This window comes from Xenopus laevis, chromosome 4L (genome assembly GCF_017654675.1).
Source record: "Xenopus laevis strain J_2021 chromosome 4L, Xenopus_laevis_v10.1, whole genome shotgun sequence".
In the NCBI taxonomy this organism is placed as follows: Eukaryota; Metazoa; Chordata; class Amphibia; order Anura; family Pipidae; genus Xenopus; species Xenopus laevis.
Genome location: NC_054377.1, coordinates 132,507,435 through 132,524,736, shown reverse-complemented (window position 1 = coordinate 132,524,736; position 17,302 = coordinate 132,507,435). Strand labels below are relative to the sequence as shown.

Here is a 17,302-nt window from a genome sequence, read left to right as displayed (position 1 = left end):
TATCTTCAAAATGACTTGTATTTTTTTCTGAAATGAAAAATCACAGAACACGTAGAAAACATTATGTTCATTTGGAATAGCTATTTAAATTCCCAGAATCCCCTTCCCCCGATTAAACCAAACTAGGGAATATTGTAGAAAGGAGAAGAGATGAAGGCAGCTTGGTCCCAAACCAGATTCCTTTAATATTACAGTTTTTCGAAGGGGAATAAATGATTCTCTTCTCCTTTTTTCTGCCTCCTGCTCTTCGTCTTCCCTTCTGTGGCCTGAGCCTGGCGATTCTGTGGCCAAGAGACTGCCATGTCCTGAGCGGGGGTCTCTGTCTTCTGTTTCTCCTCGTCATCCGAAGAGAAATCATTTGCTTCAGTGGATAGGCCAGGCGTATCTGTGTCCTGAGAAAAAGAAATAAAAAGTATTCAGGCATAAGTGCGGCAGAAAGTGCAGGGACTTTATAAATACATAATATTAGGGATGCATCGAATCCACTATTTTGGATTCGGCCAAACTACCGAATCCTTCACGAAAGATTCGGCCGAATACCGAACTGAATCCTAATTTACATTTGCAAATTAGGGGTGGGAAGGGAAACATTTTTTACTTAGTTGTTTTGTGACAAAAAGTCCTCCCACCCCAATTTGCATATGCAAATTAGGATTTGGTTCAGCCGGGCAGAAGGATCCTGCTGAAAAAGGCAGAATCCTGGCCGAATCCCAGAGTCATTCAGAAAGGTGGTGTTTGGTGTAAGTTTATATTAGGACTCAATGTCGGACTGGGCCTTCCAGGGCCCAGGATCACATGCTGCTAAATGTTATCAGTGTTATAGAAGATGATGGGAATTGTCGTTGGCTGGGCCCACTAGTGTCTGGTCCGAGCCCATCCTACAGCCCCAGATGTCCATCACTGAATCCCAGTGTAAGAAGCCTCACACAAGGAATATTTGCACCAATTAAAGGGGTTGTTCACCTTCAAACAACTAGTTATTTTCCGATAGATCACCAGAAACAATGACTTTTTCCAATTACTTTCTATTTTCTATGTGTCACCGTTTTTCTAATATTGTAGTGTAAAGTGTCATTTTTCACCTTCTAAAGCAGCTCTGAGGGGGGGGGGTCACCGACCCTGTAAACTGTAGTATTGATATATTTAGTTGATACATTTCTTATCTTTGTCCCTGCTGAGCAGAATCTCTGGGTTTCATTACAGGCAACTGTTAGAATTGATACAATAGTTGCTAATATTCCCATAGATGCTGCTGAGAAATGTATCAACTAAATGTTGCAAAATTGTAACAGTTCAGACTGCACCTGAATTACTGAGCTGACAGACTCAAACACCAGAGACACGAACATTTAACTTTAAACTTAGATTTTGGAAAACAAAAACAAATAAAAAATGGAGAGTAATTGAAAAAAGTCTTTATTTCTGGGGAACAATCTGAAAAAAAAAGTGTTTGGAAGGTGAACAACCCCTTTAACAATATAAGTGGAGTCCTCTATAGTTACTTATTTAATAAGTGACTTATGTTCTTTATCTACTCGCCATTTGAGAGCAGGGCATCGGTTTTCTGATTTATATGGCTTAAGTCGCCCACCTTTATTTTCCAATATTTGGTCAGCTTCTCCAATTTAAAGGAAAAGTATACCCCCAAAATGAATACTAAAGCCACAGTTAGTTTATATCAAATTAAGCGGCATATTAAAGAATCTTACCTGTGCTGTCTCAGAGATCACCTGACCAGAAATACTACAACTCTGTAACAGGAAGAAGTGTGGAAGCAAAAACACAACTCTGTCTGTTAATTGGCTCATGTGACCTAACACGTATGGTTTGTTTGTGTGCACCGTGAATCCTAGGAACCCAGCGGACTGCTCTTATTTTTTTTTTTTAAAACGGCAAGTTTTCTATTTATGATTACCCAAAGGCACATACTGCTAAAAAAGTATATTATTATGAAAAATGTTTTTTTACATGAAGCAGGGTTTTACATATGAGCTGTTTTATGCAATATCTTTTTATAGAGACCTACATTATTTGGGGGTATAGTTTTCCTTTAAGGGTCAGGGCACATGCTCAGATTCGGGGAGATTAGTCGTCCAGTGAACTGTCTTCCCCTCTGCTAGAATGTAAATCGCTGTTTTCTGGCAGCGTTTCGTTTTCCAAAGTCGCCCAAAGTTTCCTCGTAAAAGAAATTTCGGATGACTTCAGAAAACGAAACGCTCAGAGTGCCATCCCGTCGGCGATTTACATTCTAGCCGGTGGGAAGGCAGTTTGGGGAGATTAGTCGCTCCGAATAAGAGAAGATTTGTCGTCGGACGACTAATCTCCCCGAATCTGAGCGTGTGCCCTGACCGTAAGAAGGAGGATACAGGTAAATAAAACACTACACGTCACCCTGCTATATGTCTACTTGACGCTGGTTCTGACCTCTGACCAATCTATATGTTTAGAGAAACTCTAAAACAACCATTCTCTAGTTTATTTGGTGCCTCCCATTGTGATCTGCAGTTACATCCTTGTCTAAATATCAAGCACAGGGCAGACACTGAGCAAGTATCTTTGTCATGTGACCCACTATTACCTTGTTGCCATAACGTGCTTTCAATCTCTCTCGGATGAGAAGTCCTTTGATCAGCAGCTTCCAGTTGCCCAGAGCTCGCTTCTCACGTTTCTGGGACACAGAAAAGCAATGGTGAGAGGAGCCAATGGTGAGGCACCCAAGTCAACTGCCCCCAAGAACCTATTTGCTTTACCCACCTCTTTTTGTTTTTGCTCTATATTTGCCTGCTCATTTTCCCAAGCAGACAGGAGGATGTCCTTGTGCTCTTCACAGACTACATAACCGTCAGTTCTGAAAAAGATTTCAATAATATTGCAAGTACAGGTATGGGATCTGTTATCCAAAGTACAGGTATGGGATCCGTTATCCAAAAACCCAAAGCTCTGAATTACTGAAAGGCCGTCTCCCATAAACTCCATTATAATCAAATAATCCAAATTTTTTTTTCTCTGTAATAATAAAACAGTAGCTTGTACTTGATCCAAACTAAGATATATTTAATCCTTATTGGAAGCAAAATCAGCCGATTTATTTAATGTGGTTACAACAGTGGAGTAAAGTGAGAGAGGGGTGCTGGTAGGTAATAAATGCAAATTATGTATGAGAACCAAAAGGGCCTGGGTGTCCACAACCAGATAAATCTAATCCAAATTTATTTTTCTCTGTAATAATAAAACAGTAGCTTGTACTTGATCCAAACTAAGATGTAATTAATCCTTATTGGAAGCAAAATCAGCCTATTTATTTAATGTTTACATTATTTTCTAATAGATTTACGGGCAGATTTACTAAGGTTCGAGTGAATTTTGAAGTACAAAAAGTTCGAATTTGGAAGTAATTTTTTGGATACGTCGACCATCGAATAGGATATTACGACTTCTAATTTACTTTGATTCGAAGTAAAAATCGTTCGAATATTCGACCATTCGATAATCAAAGTACTGTCTCTTTAAAAAAACTTCGACTTCAATACTTCGCCAAATTAAACCTGCGGAATTGCTATGTTAATCTATGGTGACCTTCTACTAACTTTTTCTAAGTCTTTACCCATTGAATAAAAATACTTAGATCGTACGCTAAAATCGTTCAAATCGAACGATTTAATCGTTCGGTCGAAGATTTCTATTCGATCGAAGGATTGCCAAATTCGATATTCGAATTCAACGTTTTTTAATTTGATGGTCGAATTTCAACGTTTTTTTGTATTTCGAAATTCGACCCTTGATAAATCTGCCCCTTAAGGTATGAAGATCCGAATAATGGAAAGATCCATTATCAGGATAACCCCAGGTCCCAAGCATTCTAGATAACAGGTCCCATACGTGAAGAATAAGCAAATATACAATTGGACTGTCATATTGATTGCTGAGGCTAAAGCACCATCTTTATAGAATGTGCCTGACCGAGGCAAGCATTATGGCAGCTCCCACTCATATATAAACCCAAAATGTAGCTGCTTTATATTTGTTGCTACTAGTCTATAGATGACTGCAGCTAATGGAGCCTTACACAGGGTGTGAGAAGCCACAGTGAAAGTCAAATCCTGTGATGGCTTGGACACAGTCAATGTCCAGCTTCCTGGCTACTCGGTGCAGGTTGGGGACGCGAAGTTGGACACAGCCAATTGGCAACATGCTGGGCTGGAACAGATACACATTTCCATATTCATTGCGTGGAACCTGTAAAACAGAAAGTCGGGTGATCAACAGACTGTAAACCTGCCACCCGCATAGTAGAATAAGACTCAAATGGGAAGTTCACCTTTAAATAAACTTTCATCATGTTATAGAAGGACCTATTCTAAGCAGTTATTCGTCTGGTCTTTCCTATTTTTGGTTTTCCATTAAGTAGCCTTCCTATACAGGCCTGCAACACAAAATGATGTAAAAAAAGTCACAGGCTTTCAATGTAATAGTTTATTATTAAATTGTATTATTATTATTATCATTTTTATTATTTATTATTTTATTATTATACACTGCCTTGCAAAAGTATGGCTTTTTATCCTATTTTGTTACATTCCAACCTGTAATTTAAATGTTTCCTAATCTTATTTTATGTGATGGATCTGCACAAAATAGTCTAAGTTGATGAAGCGAAATAAGAAAAATATATATAAAAAAGAACTAAAAAAAACCCCTGAAAATTGGCATGTGCATATGTATTCACCCCCTTTGCCACGAAGCCCCTAAAAAATCCTGGTGAAACCAATTACCTTCAAAAGTCACATAATTACGGTAGTGAAATGAAGTCCATGATCTGTCAGTATAAAAACACATTTTCTGATATGATATCACAACAATGGTACCACAACAAACCTGCCAAGAGAGGGCCACCCATCAAAACACCAGACCGGGCAAGGAGGGCATTAATCAGAGAGGCAGCACAGAGACCAAAGGTAACCCTAAAGGAGTTTCAGAGTTCCACAGAGGGGACTGGAGTATCTGTCCATAGAACCCCAATAAGCCGTACACTCCATAGAGCTTGGCTTTATGGAGGAGTGGCCAGAAAAAAAGCCATTACTTAAAGTTAAAAATAAGAAGGTACGTTTTGAGTTTGCCAAAAGGCATGTGGGTGACTCCCCAAATGTATGGAGGAAGGAGCTCTGGTTAGATGAGACTAAAACTGAACTTTTCGGCCACCAAGGAAAATGCTATGTCTGGCACAAACCCAACACATCCCATCACCCCAAGAACACCATGGCCACAGTGAAACAGGGTGGTGGCAGCAGCATTATACTGTGGGATGTTTTTCAGCAACTGGGAAACTGGTCCGAGTCGAGGGAAAGATGGATGGTGCTAAATACAAAAATATTCTTGAGCAAAACCTGTGTGAGTCTGCCTGGGATTTGAGACTGGGACGGAGGTTCACCTTCCAGCAGGACAATGACCCGAAGCTTACTGCTAAACTGCAACACTCGAGTGGTGAAACAGGGGGAACATTTAAATGTGTTGGAATGGCCTAGTCAAAGTCCAGACCTCAATCCAATTGAGAATCTGTGGTCAGACTTGAAGATTGTTGTTCACAAGCAAAAACCATTCAACATGAAGGAGCTGGAGCAGTTTTGCCTTGAGGAATGTCAAAAATCCCAGTGGCAAGATGTGGCAAGCTCATAGAGACTTATCCAAAGTGACTTGCAGCTGTAATTGCCGCAAAAGGGGGCTCTACAAAGTACTGACTTTAGGGGGGGTGACAGTTATGCACACTGAAGTTATTTTGTCCTATTTTATGTTTGCTTCACAATAAAAAATAAAATAAAAAAAACATCTTCAAAGTTGTAGGCATGTTCTGTAAATGAAATGGTGCAAACTCTCAAACAATCCATTTTAATTCCAGGTTGTGAGGCAACAAAACATGAAAAATGCCAAGGGAGGTGAAGACTTTTGAAAGGCACTGTAGTTGGATTAATCTTCCTATTCATCTTCCATTCTGACTTGCAAGTGCTGCCTGGTTGCTAGGATAATTAAGCCCTTGCAACCAGATACCTGTTAATATTCCAAGTCTGTGACCCCCCTCAAAAAAATAATGTTGGTAACCCTTCTCCTTCCTGGTTGTTCTTTGTTATTCTTTTGCAGAACTAAAACAGAACACTGAGCTGCATGTGCTAAGGCTTTGCATAGTTTGAGGCTCCAGTAAAGAGTATCTCCAGCCCTGAATTGACCCTCCCAGACCAGCATGAAGACTGAATGCCCATTGAAGCCCTGGGACTGGCAGGAGGGCTGGTGTGAAGAATCCCAAGATGACAATTGGCTGGTTCTAGGAGTTGTGGTTTTAAACAACACATGATTTTTGTATACAGACTTAGTGGAATGATAGGGCAAAATGGGGGGTTGTAAGGTTTGTAATGCTTATAAGGGACAAGGGGGGCCCACAAGAAGCCTACATCTATATTTGCGTATTGTACATATTCCACATTAACTGAAAACTCATTACAATGTTCCAACAACCAACATGAAGCACACAGCAGCTCCTGGCACAATGTGATACACAGTTACAGACAGAAGTCTTACCTTCCCATCAACTGCAACCGGAGGCTGATATTCCTCAGTCTGCCAAAGGCCAAACAGGCCAAGGTCATTATATTTCTTCTTCTCTGGATCACTTATGCGTGCTTTCCTCGCACGATTCGAACTTCCTTTCACCATCTGTTCAGAGACGAAGGTAAAAAAAATTAAATCACACAACTCGCACCAAACTTTGACCAAACATGTTCCAATTCACTGGAATCATTAGAAAAGAGGGGGTTGGAAAGGCTTTCCAAGCTCCTCTGCACAGATTGCATTTCTTGTCCTTAAAGGGATTCTGTCATGATTTTTATGATGTAGTTTTTATTTCTAAATAACACTGTTTACACTGCAAATAATTCACTCCACAATATGCAATTTCCTTCCTGAACAAGCAAGTGACGAAACTGCTTTCTGGCAGGCTGTTGTTTCTCTTACTCAATGTAACTGAACGTGCAGTGGGACTTGGATTTTACTATTGAGTGCTGTTCTTAGATATACCAGGGAGCTGTTATCTTGTGTTAAGGTGGCCATACACGGACAGTTAAAGCTGCCGATATCGGTCCTTTAGAATGATTCTGCAGTTATCTGCCCGTGTGTGGGGGTTCCCGATGGGTCCTCCCAATCAATATCAGGCCAAAAATCGGGCAGATATCGATCCTGCGGCCCGTGAGTGCCCATTCGTTGCAAGGGCCAAACGTTAGGATTCACCCGATATCGCCCAGCCATTAGTGGGCATATCGGGTTAAGATACAATCAATGGCAATCTCTCCAAACGAGCGAATCTAATAATGTATGGCCACATTTAGGGAGCTATTATCTGGTTATCTTCACATTGTTATATCACTCCAACTTGCAGTACAGCAGTAAAGAGTAAAGAAGTTTTTCAGAGCACAACTCACATGACTGGGGGCAGCTGGGAAATTGACATGTCTAGCCCCATGTCAGATTTTAAAATGAAATATAAAAAAATATGTTTGCTCATTTGAGAAACAGATCTCAGTGCAGAATTCTGCTGGAGCAGCACTTTTGACTGATGCGTTTTGAAAAACAATTTTTCCCATGACAGTATCACTTTAAGAGCATCCGTTGTCACATTTTCAACCTGGTGATGTTGAGTTCTGCTGACCCCTAGTTTATGTTGCAGTGAGGAACAGGAATGAAACTATAAACACTAATTGGTATGAGTGGGCTTCCTGTATACTGTAATCGTGTCTTCACTAACTGCTGCAAATGTTCTTACAACTGAATGTGTTGTCAGCAGTGCAACAGAAAGGAAGAACAGAACGCAATCTATGGCTGGCTTCATAGAAAACCGTAGAACATCTTTTACCTTGTAGGGCACTTCTGCCAATCGCACCACTCGGGCTTCTTTCAGCCACGTGTCACTTGAGTGCAGGTTATGAACACAGGATCTACAGAGAGAGAGAGAAGCAGATTGAATTCAAAATCCAGACAATGGCAATAACAAGTCAGAGCTGATAACATGCAGGCCATTCTAGTCATCCAATCTAGTTGTCTGACAGAACTAGGGATGCACCTAATCCACTTTTTTTGGATTCGGCCGAACCCACGAATACTTCGGGAAAGATTCAGCCTTATGCAAATTAGGGATGGGAAGGGGAAAACATTTTTTACTTCCTTGTTTTGTGAAAAAAAGTCACATGATTTTCCTCCCCACCCCTAATTTGCATATGCAAATTAGGGCTCGGATTTGGTTCGGCCAGGAAGAAGGAATTGGGCGAATCCGAATCCTGTTAAAAAAGGACGAATCCCGGATTTGTCGCATCCCTAGACATCACACAATTGCATGGGGCCAACTAGAGGTATAGAATTGAACTGATTTCAGTTGGCTCAATTACCTCCATTATGAGCATTTATCAGGTGACCACACCAGTGGCTCAGTATATTATTTAGCCTTAATGCCAGTGGAATATGTTCCATGATGTGGCCACTGATTAAAAAGCTTATAGGGCAAATCAACCCCAAAATAAAAACATTATTCTAAGCAATATCATTTATATAGCGCCAACAAGATACGCAGGGCTTTACCTTAGTTATAACGGAAGGGGAATAAATGGTGAATAACAAACAAGGGTTACAGATTAGGATAGGATTAGAGGTCCCTACAAATTAGAGTTTGCAAAGTAAAGGTTAGGGTACAATTGAGACATTAGGATTTTAGAAACAATTTTGTGATTTATGATACAGCAATGATTAATTAAGGTACATTGAATAAGCTTCTTTAAACAGGTGGGTCTTTAAGGAGCGTTTGAAAGTTTGGAAAGAAGGAGAAAGTCTGACAGCTCGAGGCAGAGAATTCCAGAGAAAAGCAGAGGCCCGAGAGAAGTCTTGTAGACAAGAATGGCTGGAAGTGATGAGAGGAGAAGCGAGGCGAAGGTCATTACATTCATTACAAATTTTCTATGGTTTTTAGGGTATTTGTACATGTATTGCTATTGAAATCAGTGTTTGTCTGTCCCTTTCTGCCCTGATGTCCAAAACGTTTATTGGAAATTTGCATATAATAATGTTTTCTTTTATTAGGCAAATTTTTATTTTAGGGTTGACTTGCCCTTTAAATAACCAGGGTTTCGAGTGATTCCCAAGGTCATCTCAAGGCTTCCTGACAAACTGAATTTCAGTGGTTACACACCTTACTTGCATCCATAAACACCTATCTCCATCTACATGACAATTCTGTATAGATTTAAAGGACAAGTAAACCACCTTCAGGGAAATGTAGATGTTTCTGATCAGCGCAACGCCCTGCACCAAGTACTTTTTCTATTTCCCTTGGTACCTGGAATAGACGGCTTCCCCTCGGAAATAGCCCATGACAGCTGAAGTCTCTGGATAAATTGCCTCATATTTCAGCAGATGTCTCTTCAGTACATACAGTGGATGGTTCTTGTATTCAGGGAAGGATGTTGGCAGCGGCTGGTCAAGTAGCTTAAGATCAAGCTTAAACATAGAATTTTATATTGTTAGAAATAGGTTTTGTTAAGCTTTGGACAGTATTCAACTCTTTATTATTATTAGCATTTATTTATAAACCACCAATGTTGTACAATAAATCGGTGCATACATTAATCATACTGGAATAAATACAATAAGCACCTAAAAACAAAATAAGAGGTAAAGAGGGCACATTAGCTAAAAGCAGCCAAGAGATACTGGTACTTGTATTACAGTAATTGCTTGAGGGGTTCCACAAGGGGCCAACTTGATTTAGTAGGCTGTGAAATGCATTAAAGGGGAACAACCACATTAATGTAAAGTTGCTCTACAGGTATGGGACCTGTTATCCAGAATGCTTGGGATCTGGGGCTTTCTGGATAATGGATATTTCCGTAATTGGGATCTTCATACCTTAAGTCTACTAGAAATTAATAAACATTAAATAAACCCAATAGGCTGGTTCTGCTTCCAATTAGGATGTATTTTATCTTAGTTGGGATCAAGTACAAGCTACTGTTCTATTCTTACAGAGGAAAAGGAGATCATTTTTAAAAATTTGGATTATTTAGATAAAACGGAGTCTATGGGAGACGGCCTTTGCGTAATCGGATCTTTCTGAATAACGGGATTCCAGATAACGGATCCCATACCTGTACTATGTGCATTTCTGCTCTGATCTGCTGTCCTGGCTGGGGATACAATGTCTTGGAAAACTACTCTGCACTGTTATCTCTGGCCTCATCTGCCCATTTAGGTGTTCGAGCTAACAAGGAGGGAGATACACTTGGATACTCTGCCTCCACCAGTCACAGCCGTTTAGATCTACCGTGGGGGAAAAAAATTTGATATTAGCAGTGTAAAATTGCTGATATCATGAAAACAAAAACAGAAAATTATAGGAAATGTACACCCTCAAAACAAATGAACATAAAAGCTGCTCTTCTAAGTACTTTTGACATTTATATTATTTTCACTTTTCTTGCTAATTTGGTTTCTTATTTTGTACCTGATGGTGGAATACACAACCCATCTCTTTGGACAGGAAAAAAAATGAAACATGCCTGCATCCAAGACAATATATTTTTAAGGACTAATGAGATGAAAATACATTTTTTTTAATAAATTCCAAATAAAATGTCATAATCGACAAGCCATTGATTTAGCACTAATCTAATGCCACACATGCAGATATTGGCTGCTGACTCACTCCTGGCCATATATAGGCCTTACTGATCAGTATATGATCTACACTATATGATCTATAGTTCGGTTTTAATGGGGCAAGCTGGAAATCCCAATGGCTGGGGATTGCACTGTGCTTTGTGCTGAAGGACTGGCTCATCTGGCACTAGATCTTCCTGTGATTGGGCAGCTTTGGTTCTATTTTCAATGGAACGTTGGTTACCTACTTGTGATGTGGTCCTTAGAAGGAAAGCAAGGGCATTTTTACAAAAATATCTTTCTGGGAATATTGCAGAAATGTAGAAACTGCAGACTAGCTGCACAGAATTATTATTACTATTATTTATTATTAATAATCATAATACTAATAAATGCATTTAGGATACTGTATATTCATCTCATACCATCAAATCTAACCAGCATTACCCCAATTCTTACTGAACTACAACATGCAACCCCCCCATATAACACAGCATTTAATAGATAATAGAGTTTACCTCTGTATCTTCCCTGTCCTCACGCTCAATATTGGGGCTCTTATAAGGCATCAGTGTCTTTTCCCACCAATCAGGATCAATACGACGCATCCGTGTGCTTGTCATCCAATTAGAATCGTACCTGCGTGTAACATCCTTTACACAGCCAGCATTATCGATCCCCACCACATAGGTGACTGGCTTGGTGGTGGTCTTAAAGCAATCTTGAGCTTTCCCCAAAGTCCTATGCATACAGTCTACACAAAGCCACTTCCCCTCACTTTCCAAATAAACTTCCACCCATTGGTCACTAACCGTTGGGGACAACAGGGGCGATTTCCACATTTTGTCCTCATCATCCATTTCAGATTCGTCGTCGGTGGAGATGATTTTGCCTCTTCTCTTTGGCTGTGTGACTGAATTGGGTGAGTTTTTATCTCTAGGCTGTTTGGCAGCAGAATTGGTATTTCTCTTTGTCTTTATAATCTCCTTTACAGGTCCAGATGATCTTCTTCTTTTACTAGCCAAGGGTTCTTCCTCCCAGTCAGAATAGTCACTGTCCTGGGCGTCCGAAAGGCAATAGTCGGAATCACTACTGTGACCACAGCTCTCACTCTCCTCTTTGTAAGTCACTTTGGATGCTGCCTTCCTCCTGAGTTGATTTTTGGGCTGGGCCCCGGGCTTCTCTTTATCTGCACTCTTAACACCCTTTTTCTCCTTGGTAGTTTTGCCTTTTCCCTTCCCAGACGTAGTACAGTGCTTTGGATTCTCTTCTTCACTTTCCCCTGACAAAGTCTCTTCCTGCTTTACCTTCTTCTGCCTAACTTGTTGCCTATTACTACTATTGGTCTTGTCTTTGGGTGTTTGTGGTTTAGTACTGGACCTCCTGGAGGACTTTTCCTTTGGTGATTTTTTGGTCTGTTTAAACACAATTTGAACATGCAGTAAAGTTAACATGGTCTGGTTCCCTATGCAGCACAGCTACACCTTCTGTTTTGAAGTCCCAAACCATGTACAAAGTGTCAAATCACAATGTAGGTGCCCATGTGAAAACAACATATTCAGCCTTAATGCACCAAGCAACAAGTACAAGCATTGGCACCGTTCAGAAAGGTACATGCAACCATACATGCTCCTTTGCAACTTGCAGCAAGCACCAATGCACCCCTTCAGTTTGCTGATGAATTATGGCCACACCGAAGGTGGGTGTGGACCATCATGTAATGGGGTGATATAATTAACAGCAGCCAAAAGCTTGAAAGTAGGAACTCTGTGCCCTGCTATAATAATGGTTAGTGCTGGGTGCAGTGGGCACTAATGTAAACAATCCAATATGCTAGGCCAGCTCCTCGCTAATGATGTGTAGAGCTATTACTCTCCGATACCTTCAAGTGATTTCTATTCCAAAACATATCTTCTTTCTGGCAAATCCTACTGTATGTATATGCCAGTGTTATCAGTCGCAGTTTAAAGGGATTCTGTCATGATTTTTATGATGTAGTTATTTTTTAAATTACACTGTTTACACTGAAAATAATTCACTCTACAATATAAAATGTAATTCCTGAACCACCAAGTGTCATTTTTTTAGTTGAAATATTGGTGTGTAGGTACATCTCAGGTCATTTTGCCAGGACATGTGCTTTCAGAAAGAGCCAGCACTTTAGTATGGAACTGCTTTCTGACAGGTTGTTGTTTCTCCTACTCAATGAAACTGAATGTGTCGCACTGGTACCTGGATTTTACTATTGAGTCCTGTTCTTAGATCTACCAGGCAGCTGTTATCTTATGTTAGGGAGCTGATATCTGGTTGGGGGGTTGGAAGGGATGATATCACTCCAACCTGCAGTACAGCAGTAAAGATTGACTGAGCACAAGTCACATGACTGGGGGCAGCTGGGAAACGGACAATATGGCTAGCCCAATGTCAGATTTCAAAATTAAATATAAAAAAATTTTGAGAATGGATTTCAGTGCTGGAGCAACACTATTAACTGATGCGTTTTTACAGTTCCCGATTCATTACATAAAAATAAATCTAATATAAACTCATGTTTGTCTTATCATTTCTATACTTTTTATTGCACTGGCGATAATTATCTTCTCATGGGGTCTAAATACCATCAGAAAGCAGTTAAACATACTGTGGAGGGTCCCTTACCTGTAGTCATACTAGCTGGTGTCACTAAAGACAATGATGGTAAATAAATCCTTTCCACAGAAAATACTCACTTGGCAGATGTGGAACTGGTGAGCTTACTATATGAAATTATGGCTACGGCCAGTGCTGTAATTAATTAGGGTTAGAGTTGCTCTGCTTTGTGATGCAGCCTATTGCTATGTGCTTTCTTGGAACTCTGCTTTTATTCGGCCAAGTATAAAGTATAACTAGTGACTCAGTGAAGCTACCTACATCAGAATGGGCCACTCTAGATGGTCTGGCAAATTATTAGCAGGCTTTTAGTTACTGCAATACATAACTTAAAAGCAAAAACTCTTTTTCTCTGTGTAGCGCACAGACAGTGCTAGTGTTTTGCATAAATGAAAGATTAGTTATGTCTCTTCAAGTTAACATTCCTTTTAGCTGGCATTCCTGGTATGTAGATGAAGGATACTGACCCCTTCCCTGACAGCTGGAGGAAGAACTGCACGGTTTGTCTTTCTAAGCCATTTGCTTATTTGTGTTTGTGTTAATAAATATTGTGCTTGGTTCCAAAATGAAACATCCGCCGGCAGAACACTGACCTTTAGAATATTTGCAGTTTTGCAGAGAACCATGGGGTCCTGCAATCTAATAAAAAAAAGGTTTCTCACCGCAGGAAAGAGCTTAATGATGTTTTTATTTGATGGTGCCTTTCACTTACCACAAAGGCAAGCTCTCTCAGGCTGTTTATGAATTCCTTTGGTTCTTTCCTTATTAAGTGTCTCTTTTGTGAGTTTCTCATTTGATGACCTTACAAGGCCAGCTTAATGACCAGCATGTGCTGTGAATTACAACTAGTCAGCTGGTTAAAAGGTTGTCATAGACACACTGATAATATCGTACAAAACTAATTTTCGTACAATATTCGGTGCGTGTATGGTGGGAGACGAGTCGCCGGATATCGGCAGAAAAATTCGAATCAGGAGCCTTTCAAGGCACCCAAACATCGTCCATTGTTAGTGCTGAATCGGCAGATACAGGTAGAATTCTATTGTTTCTATCTGTATATCTGACTATTCAGCTCTACATGTGTGTATTGAAATGAATGATCTTTCCTGGAAATGTCTTTCAGTATAAATGAAACGCCTATACTTTTTGATGCAGCAAACAGGGGTGATCCCAAATTTATTCCATGGTGCGATCAGACACTTAAGCTGGCCATAGATGCAAAGATCCGATCGTACGAATCATCATACGATCGGACTTTCCCATCTCCCGACCCGCCACTAACCATTCAGATCAAAGTCTTACCAGTCAGATTAGTTAAAGAACAGATCAGCAATATTCTGCCCCTGACAGCAATCGTACGATATATATGTCCAACCAAAGCTAGTGACAGTCTCCCACTGAAAATCGTACGATCGGCAATACATGCAGAGATATTATCGGCAGCCGACAGAAATTTTCTAACCTGTCCGATCGACCAAACGACCAATCTCCGCTGGACGAAAAATGTCGGGACTCTCCACACACGGTTCTAAAATCGTACGAATCCTCGATTCGTACGATCAGATCTTTGCGTCTATGGCCAGCTTAAAACCACGATCAAAAGTTTTGGGACAACATGTCTCTTCCTCATGTGGTCTCGAAACGTTTGATCGTAGTTGAAGTGTCTGATAGCACCATGGAATAAATTTGGGATCACTCAGTTTGTTGCATCAAAAGGTATTGGTGTTTCATTTATACTGCATTACTTACTGGCATGTGGCTTGGCCAGTGCCATTAACCGTTTCCCCATCCATACAGAACTATTGTGAACTGGAAAGATCTTTTCCAGGTAACATAGTAAGTTAGGTTGAAAAAAAGACACATCCATCACGTTCAACCTTTTAAGTTTATATATAAACTGCCTAACTGCTAGTTGATCCAGAGGAAGGCAAAAAAAAAAAAACCCATTTGAAGCCTCTCCAATTTTCCTCAGAAGGGGAAAAAAATCATTGGCTTGTTGCTAATCTTATATTTTTTTTTTTACCCAAGCAAGTTTTTCAAGAAAAATATTAAGTACAGTACTTTAAACGTGCTTTTTATTTTTTTGTCAGAGGAAAATAAATCATCAGCAAGCCAAGGTATTCAGATGTTGAGACCACATGTGAGTCTAGGAAGTGAGTGCAACTTTAGTACAGTACACCAAAGGCTGGAGCATTAAAAGGTAAGATGTTAATTGTTACGTCTATGGCCACCTTTAGAATGATGGGAGTTGAAAACATCCGCTAAACAAACTTTTTTTCTAAGCAAAACCTGTAATAAGCTGACCTGTCAACTGTACTTTGAAGTTGTCCACACAATGTATGCATAACTAAGTAAAAAGCACTGCGCACATTGTCATTGCGTGGCTATGCAGCAGGGAATCATACTTAATACTGCTTCTTTGTGTAAAAAGGGAGAAAACACTGTAGAAAACATGGAAGATAGAGCAGAAAAAGTCAACCGCTTCCTGGGAGATTAATACTGCAACCGACCCTATGACACAGGTCTGGGGCACTTGTGTAGGTGTTTGCACAAGTGTGCACAGATGCAGTGCAAGTTTAAAGGAGGGCTCTTCTAATCACAAAACAGCTTCTTGTGAAAAATCATCTCCCTTACCTTTGCAGGTTTGTCCTTTAAAGGGATGGGCTGCAGTGACAGCACCAGACGGCTCATAAGCTGCAGAGCACGCAGGATGACGAGAAATACCTGTATATGCAAGTGGGGAGGGCAAGACAAGAGTAAGGGTTCAGAATACAGAAGCTAATAAACATAACAAACACAATCGTGCACTGTAATTTCAGTCAGTTGTGTTAATTACTTCTGAGTTTAGTTATGGCAGTCGCAATGATTCTGCTGGGGTACACTGGAAAACTGACTTAAAATATCTTATTCAGAGCATCAGTGTGGGCAGCCATATGATTCTGCACACTTAGGAATAGAGCTATCTTACATGGACCATCTCTGATTCATCTCTCACGCCGTATACTCCAAATCTTCTCTCCAGGGTGGCTGACAATGGCTCAGACTCATCCAGGGACATCTCACTACTCAGAGTAAATGTTCCAAAAAACCTAAGCAAAGGATGGAGCATTAGGGATTACATGGGAGAAAGCGAGCTTACATTAAATACATTCAGTATCCTGCAGTGTCCCTAACCCTGGTTTTAGCCTTCAGCCTTTCAGTTGCTGTTGAAGTACAAATTCTAGCACCTAGCAACTAGGCCCTAGTGCTGCTGCTAATAAAGATGAAGCAGGAGCAGGCAGCTCTGATAACATTCTCTTATATAGTCCCTGATATGTGCATTAATCTGCCTCTGATGATAGATCCAAGAAAGCAGTTACCATTTCATCAAGTTTGTCAAATACACTACATCTACACATTCAGCAGGAACACTGGTGAACTTCACAGGGATCACAGACAGGGCAACAGCCTGGAGATCTGGCAGGTTACAAGTGTCATTCCGATAGAAACCATTTGCCAACAGGCAAAGCAAGTGAACCTAGAAAAAGGAAAGTGCCATAATATCACACAAGAGCAAGTGCAACATCACACTGGTCCAAGTTCACATATTGTGTTTTGTCATCTGATGTGTGACCTTTTAAATATGCCTCTATTGCTACATTTCTGTCTGTCTCTGGATACATTACTGACCTGTGTTGCTGCACAGTTGCCAATCAAAACTACATTAGTGATACACTGTTATATAAAAAGCTGTGAATGATGGTCCATATGCAGAATACAATTGACCGTCCCTACTTTGCTTGCCATTAGGCGAATGGTTGAAAGTCCTGCTTTAAATAAGGCATGTTAAATATATATTATATATATCCACAGGGTTGTTCTCTCACTCCCTTTCTCCAGATGCAAAATATGATGGGGAGAGGGAGGAGAGAAACAATATACAACAGTCACCAGTATTGTGTAAGGGCCTTGGTACAAGATACATTTTGTA

The 17,302-nt window shown here is 40.3% G+C and overlaps 1 protein-coding gene across 3 annotated transcripts in view; it reads right to left on the bottom strand.

Moving 5' to 3' along the window:
* Positions 1 to 17,302, bottom strand: part of xpc.L (xeroderma pigmentosum, complementation group C L homeolog) — a 29,638-nt gene continuing 12,336 nt past the window's right edge. For 2 of the 3 annotated variants that reach the window (XM_018259060.2, XM_018259062.2), the window contains exons 9-19: positions 16,692 to 16,849; positions 16,301 to 16,421; positions 15,967 to 16,056; positions 11,202 to 12,098; positions 9,365 to 9,525; positions 7,895 to 7,976; positions 6,568 to 6,702; positions 4,067 to 4,236; positions 2,755 to 2,848; positions 2,579 to 2,668; positions 1 to 392 (exon numbers count right to left, since the gene is read on the bottom strand). In XM_018259060.2, coding sequence (XP_018114549.1) covers positions 189 to 392; positions 2,579 to 2,668; positions 2,755 to 2,848; positions 4,067 to 4,236; positions 6,568 to 6,702; positions 7,895 to 7,976; positions 9,365 to 9,525; positions 11,202 to 12,098; positions 15,967 to 16,056; positions 16,301 to 16,421; positions 16,692 to 16,849 — 2,202 coding nt within the window. In that variant the 3' untranslated portion in view covers positions 1 to 188. Of the gene's footprint in view, positions 393 to 2,578; positions 2,669 to 2,754; positions 2,849 to 4,066; positions 4,237 to 4,310; positions 4,424 to 6,567; positions 6,703 to 7,894; positions 7,977 to 9,364; positions 9,526 to 11,201; positions 12,099 to 15,966; positions 16,057 to 16,300; positions 16,422 to 16,691; positions 16,850 to 17,302 lie in introns of those variants that run through there. The other variant, XM_041590829.1, reaches the window with a different exon arrangement.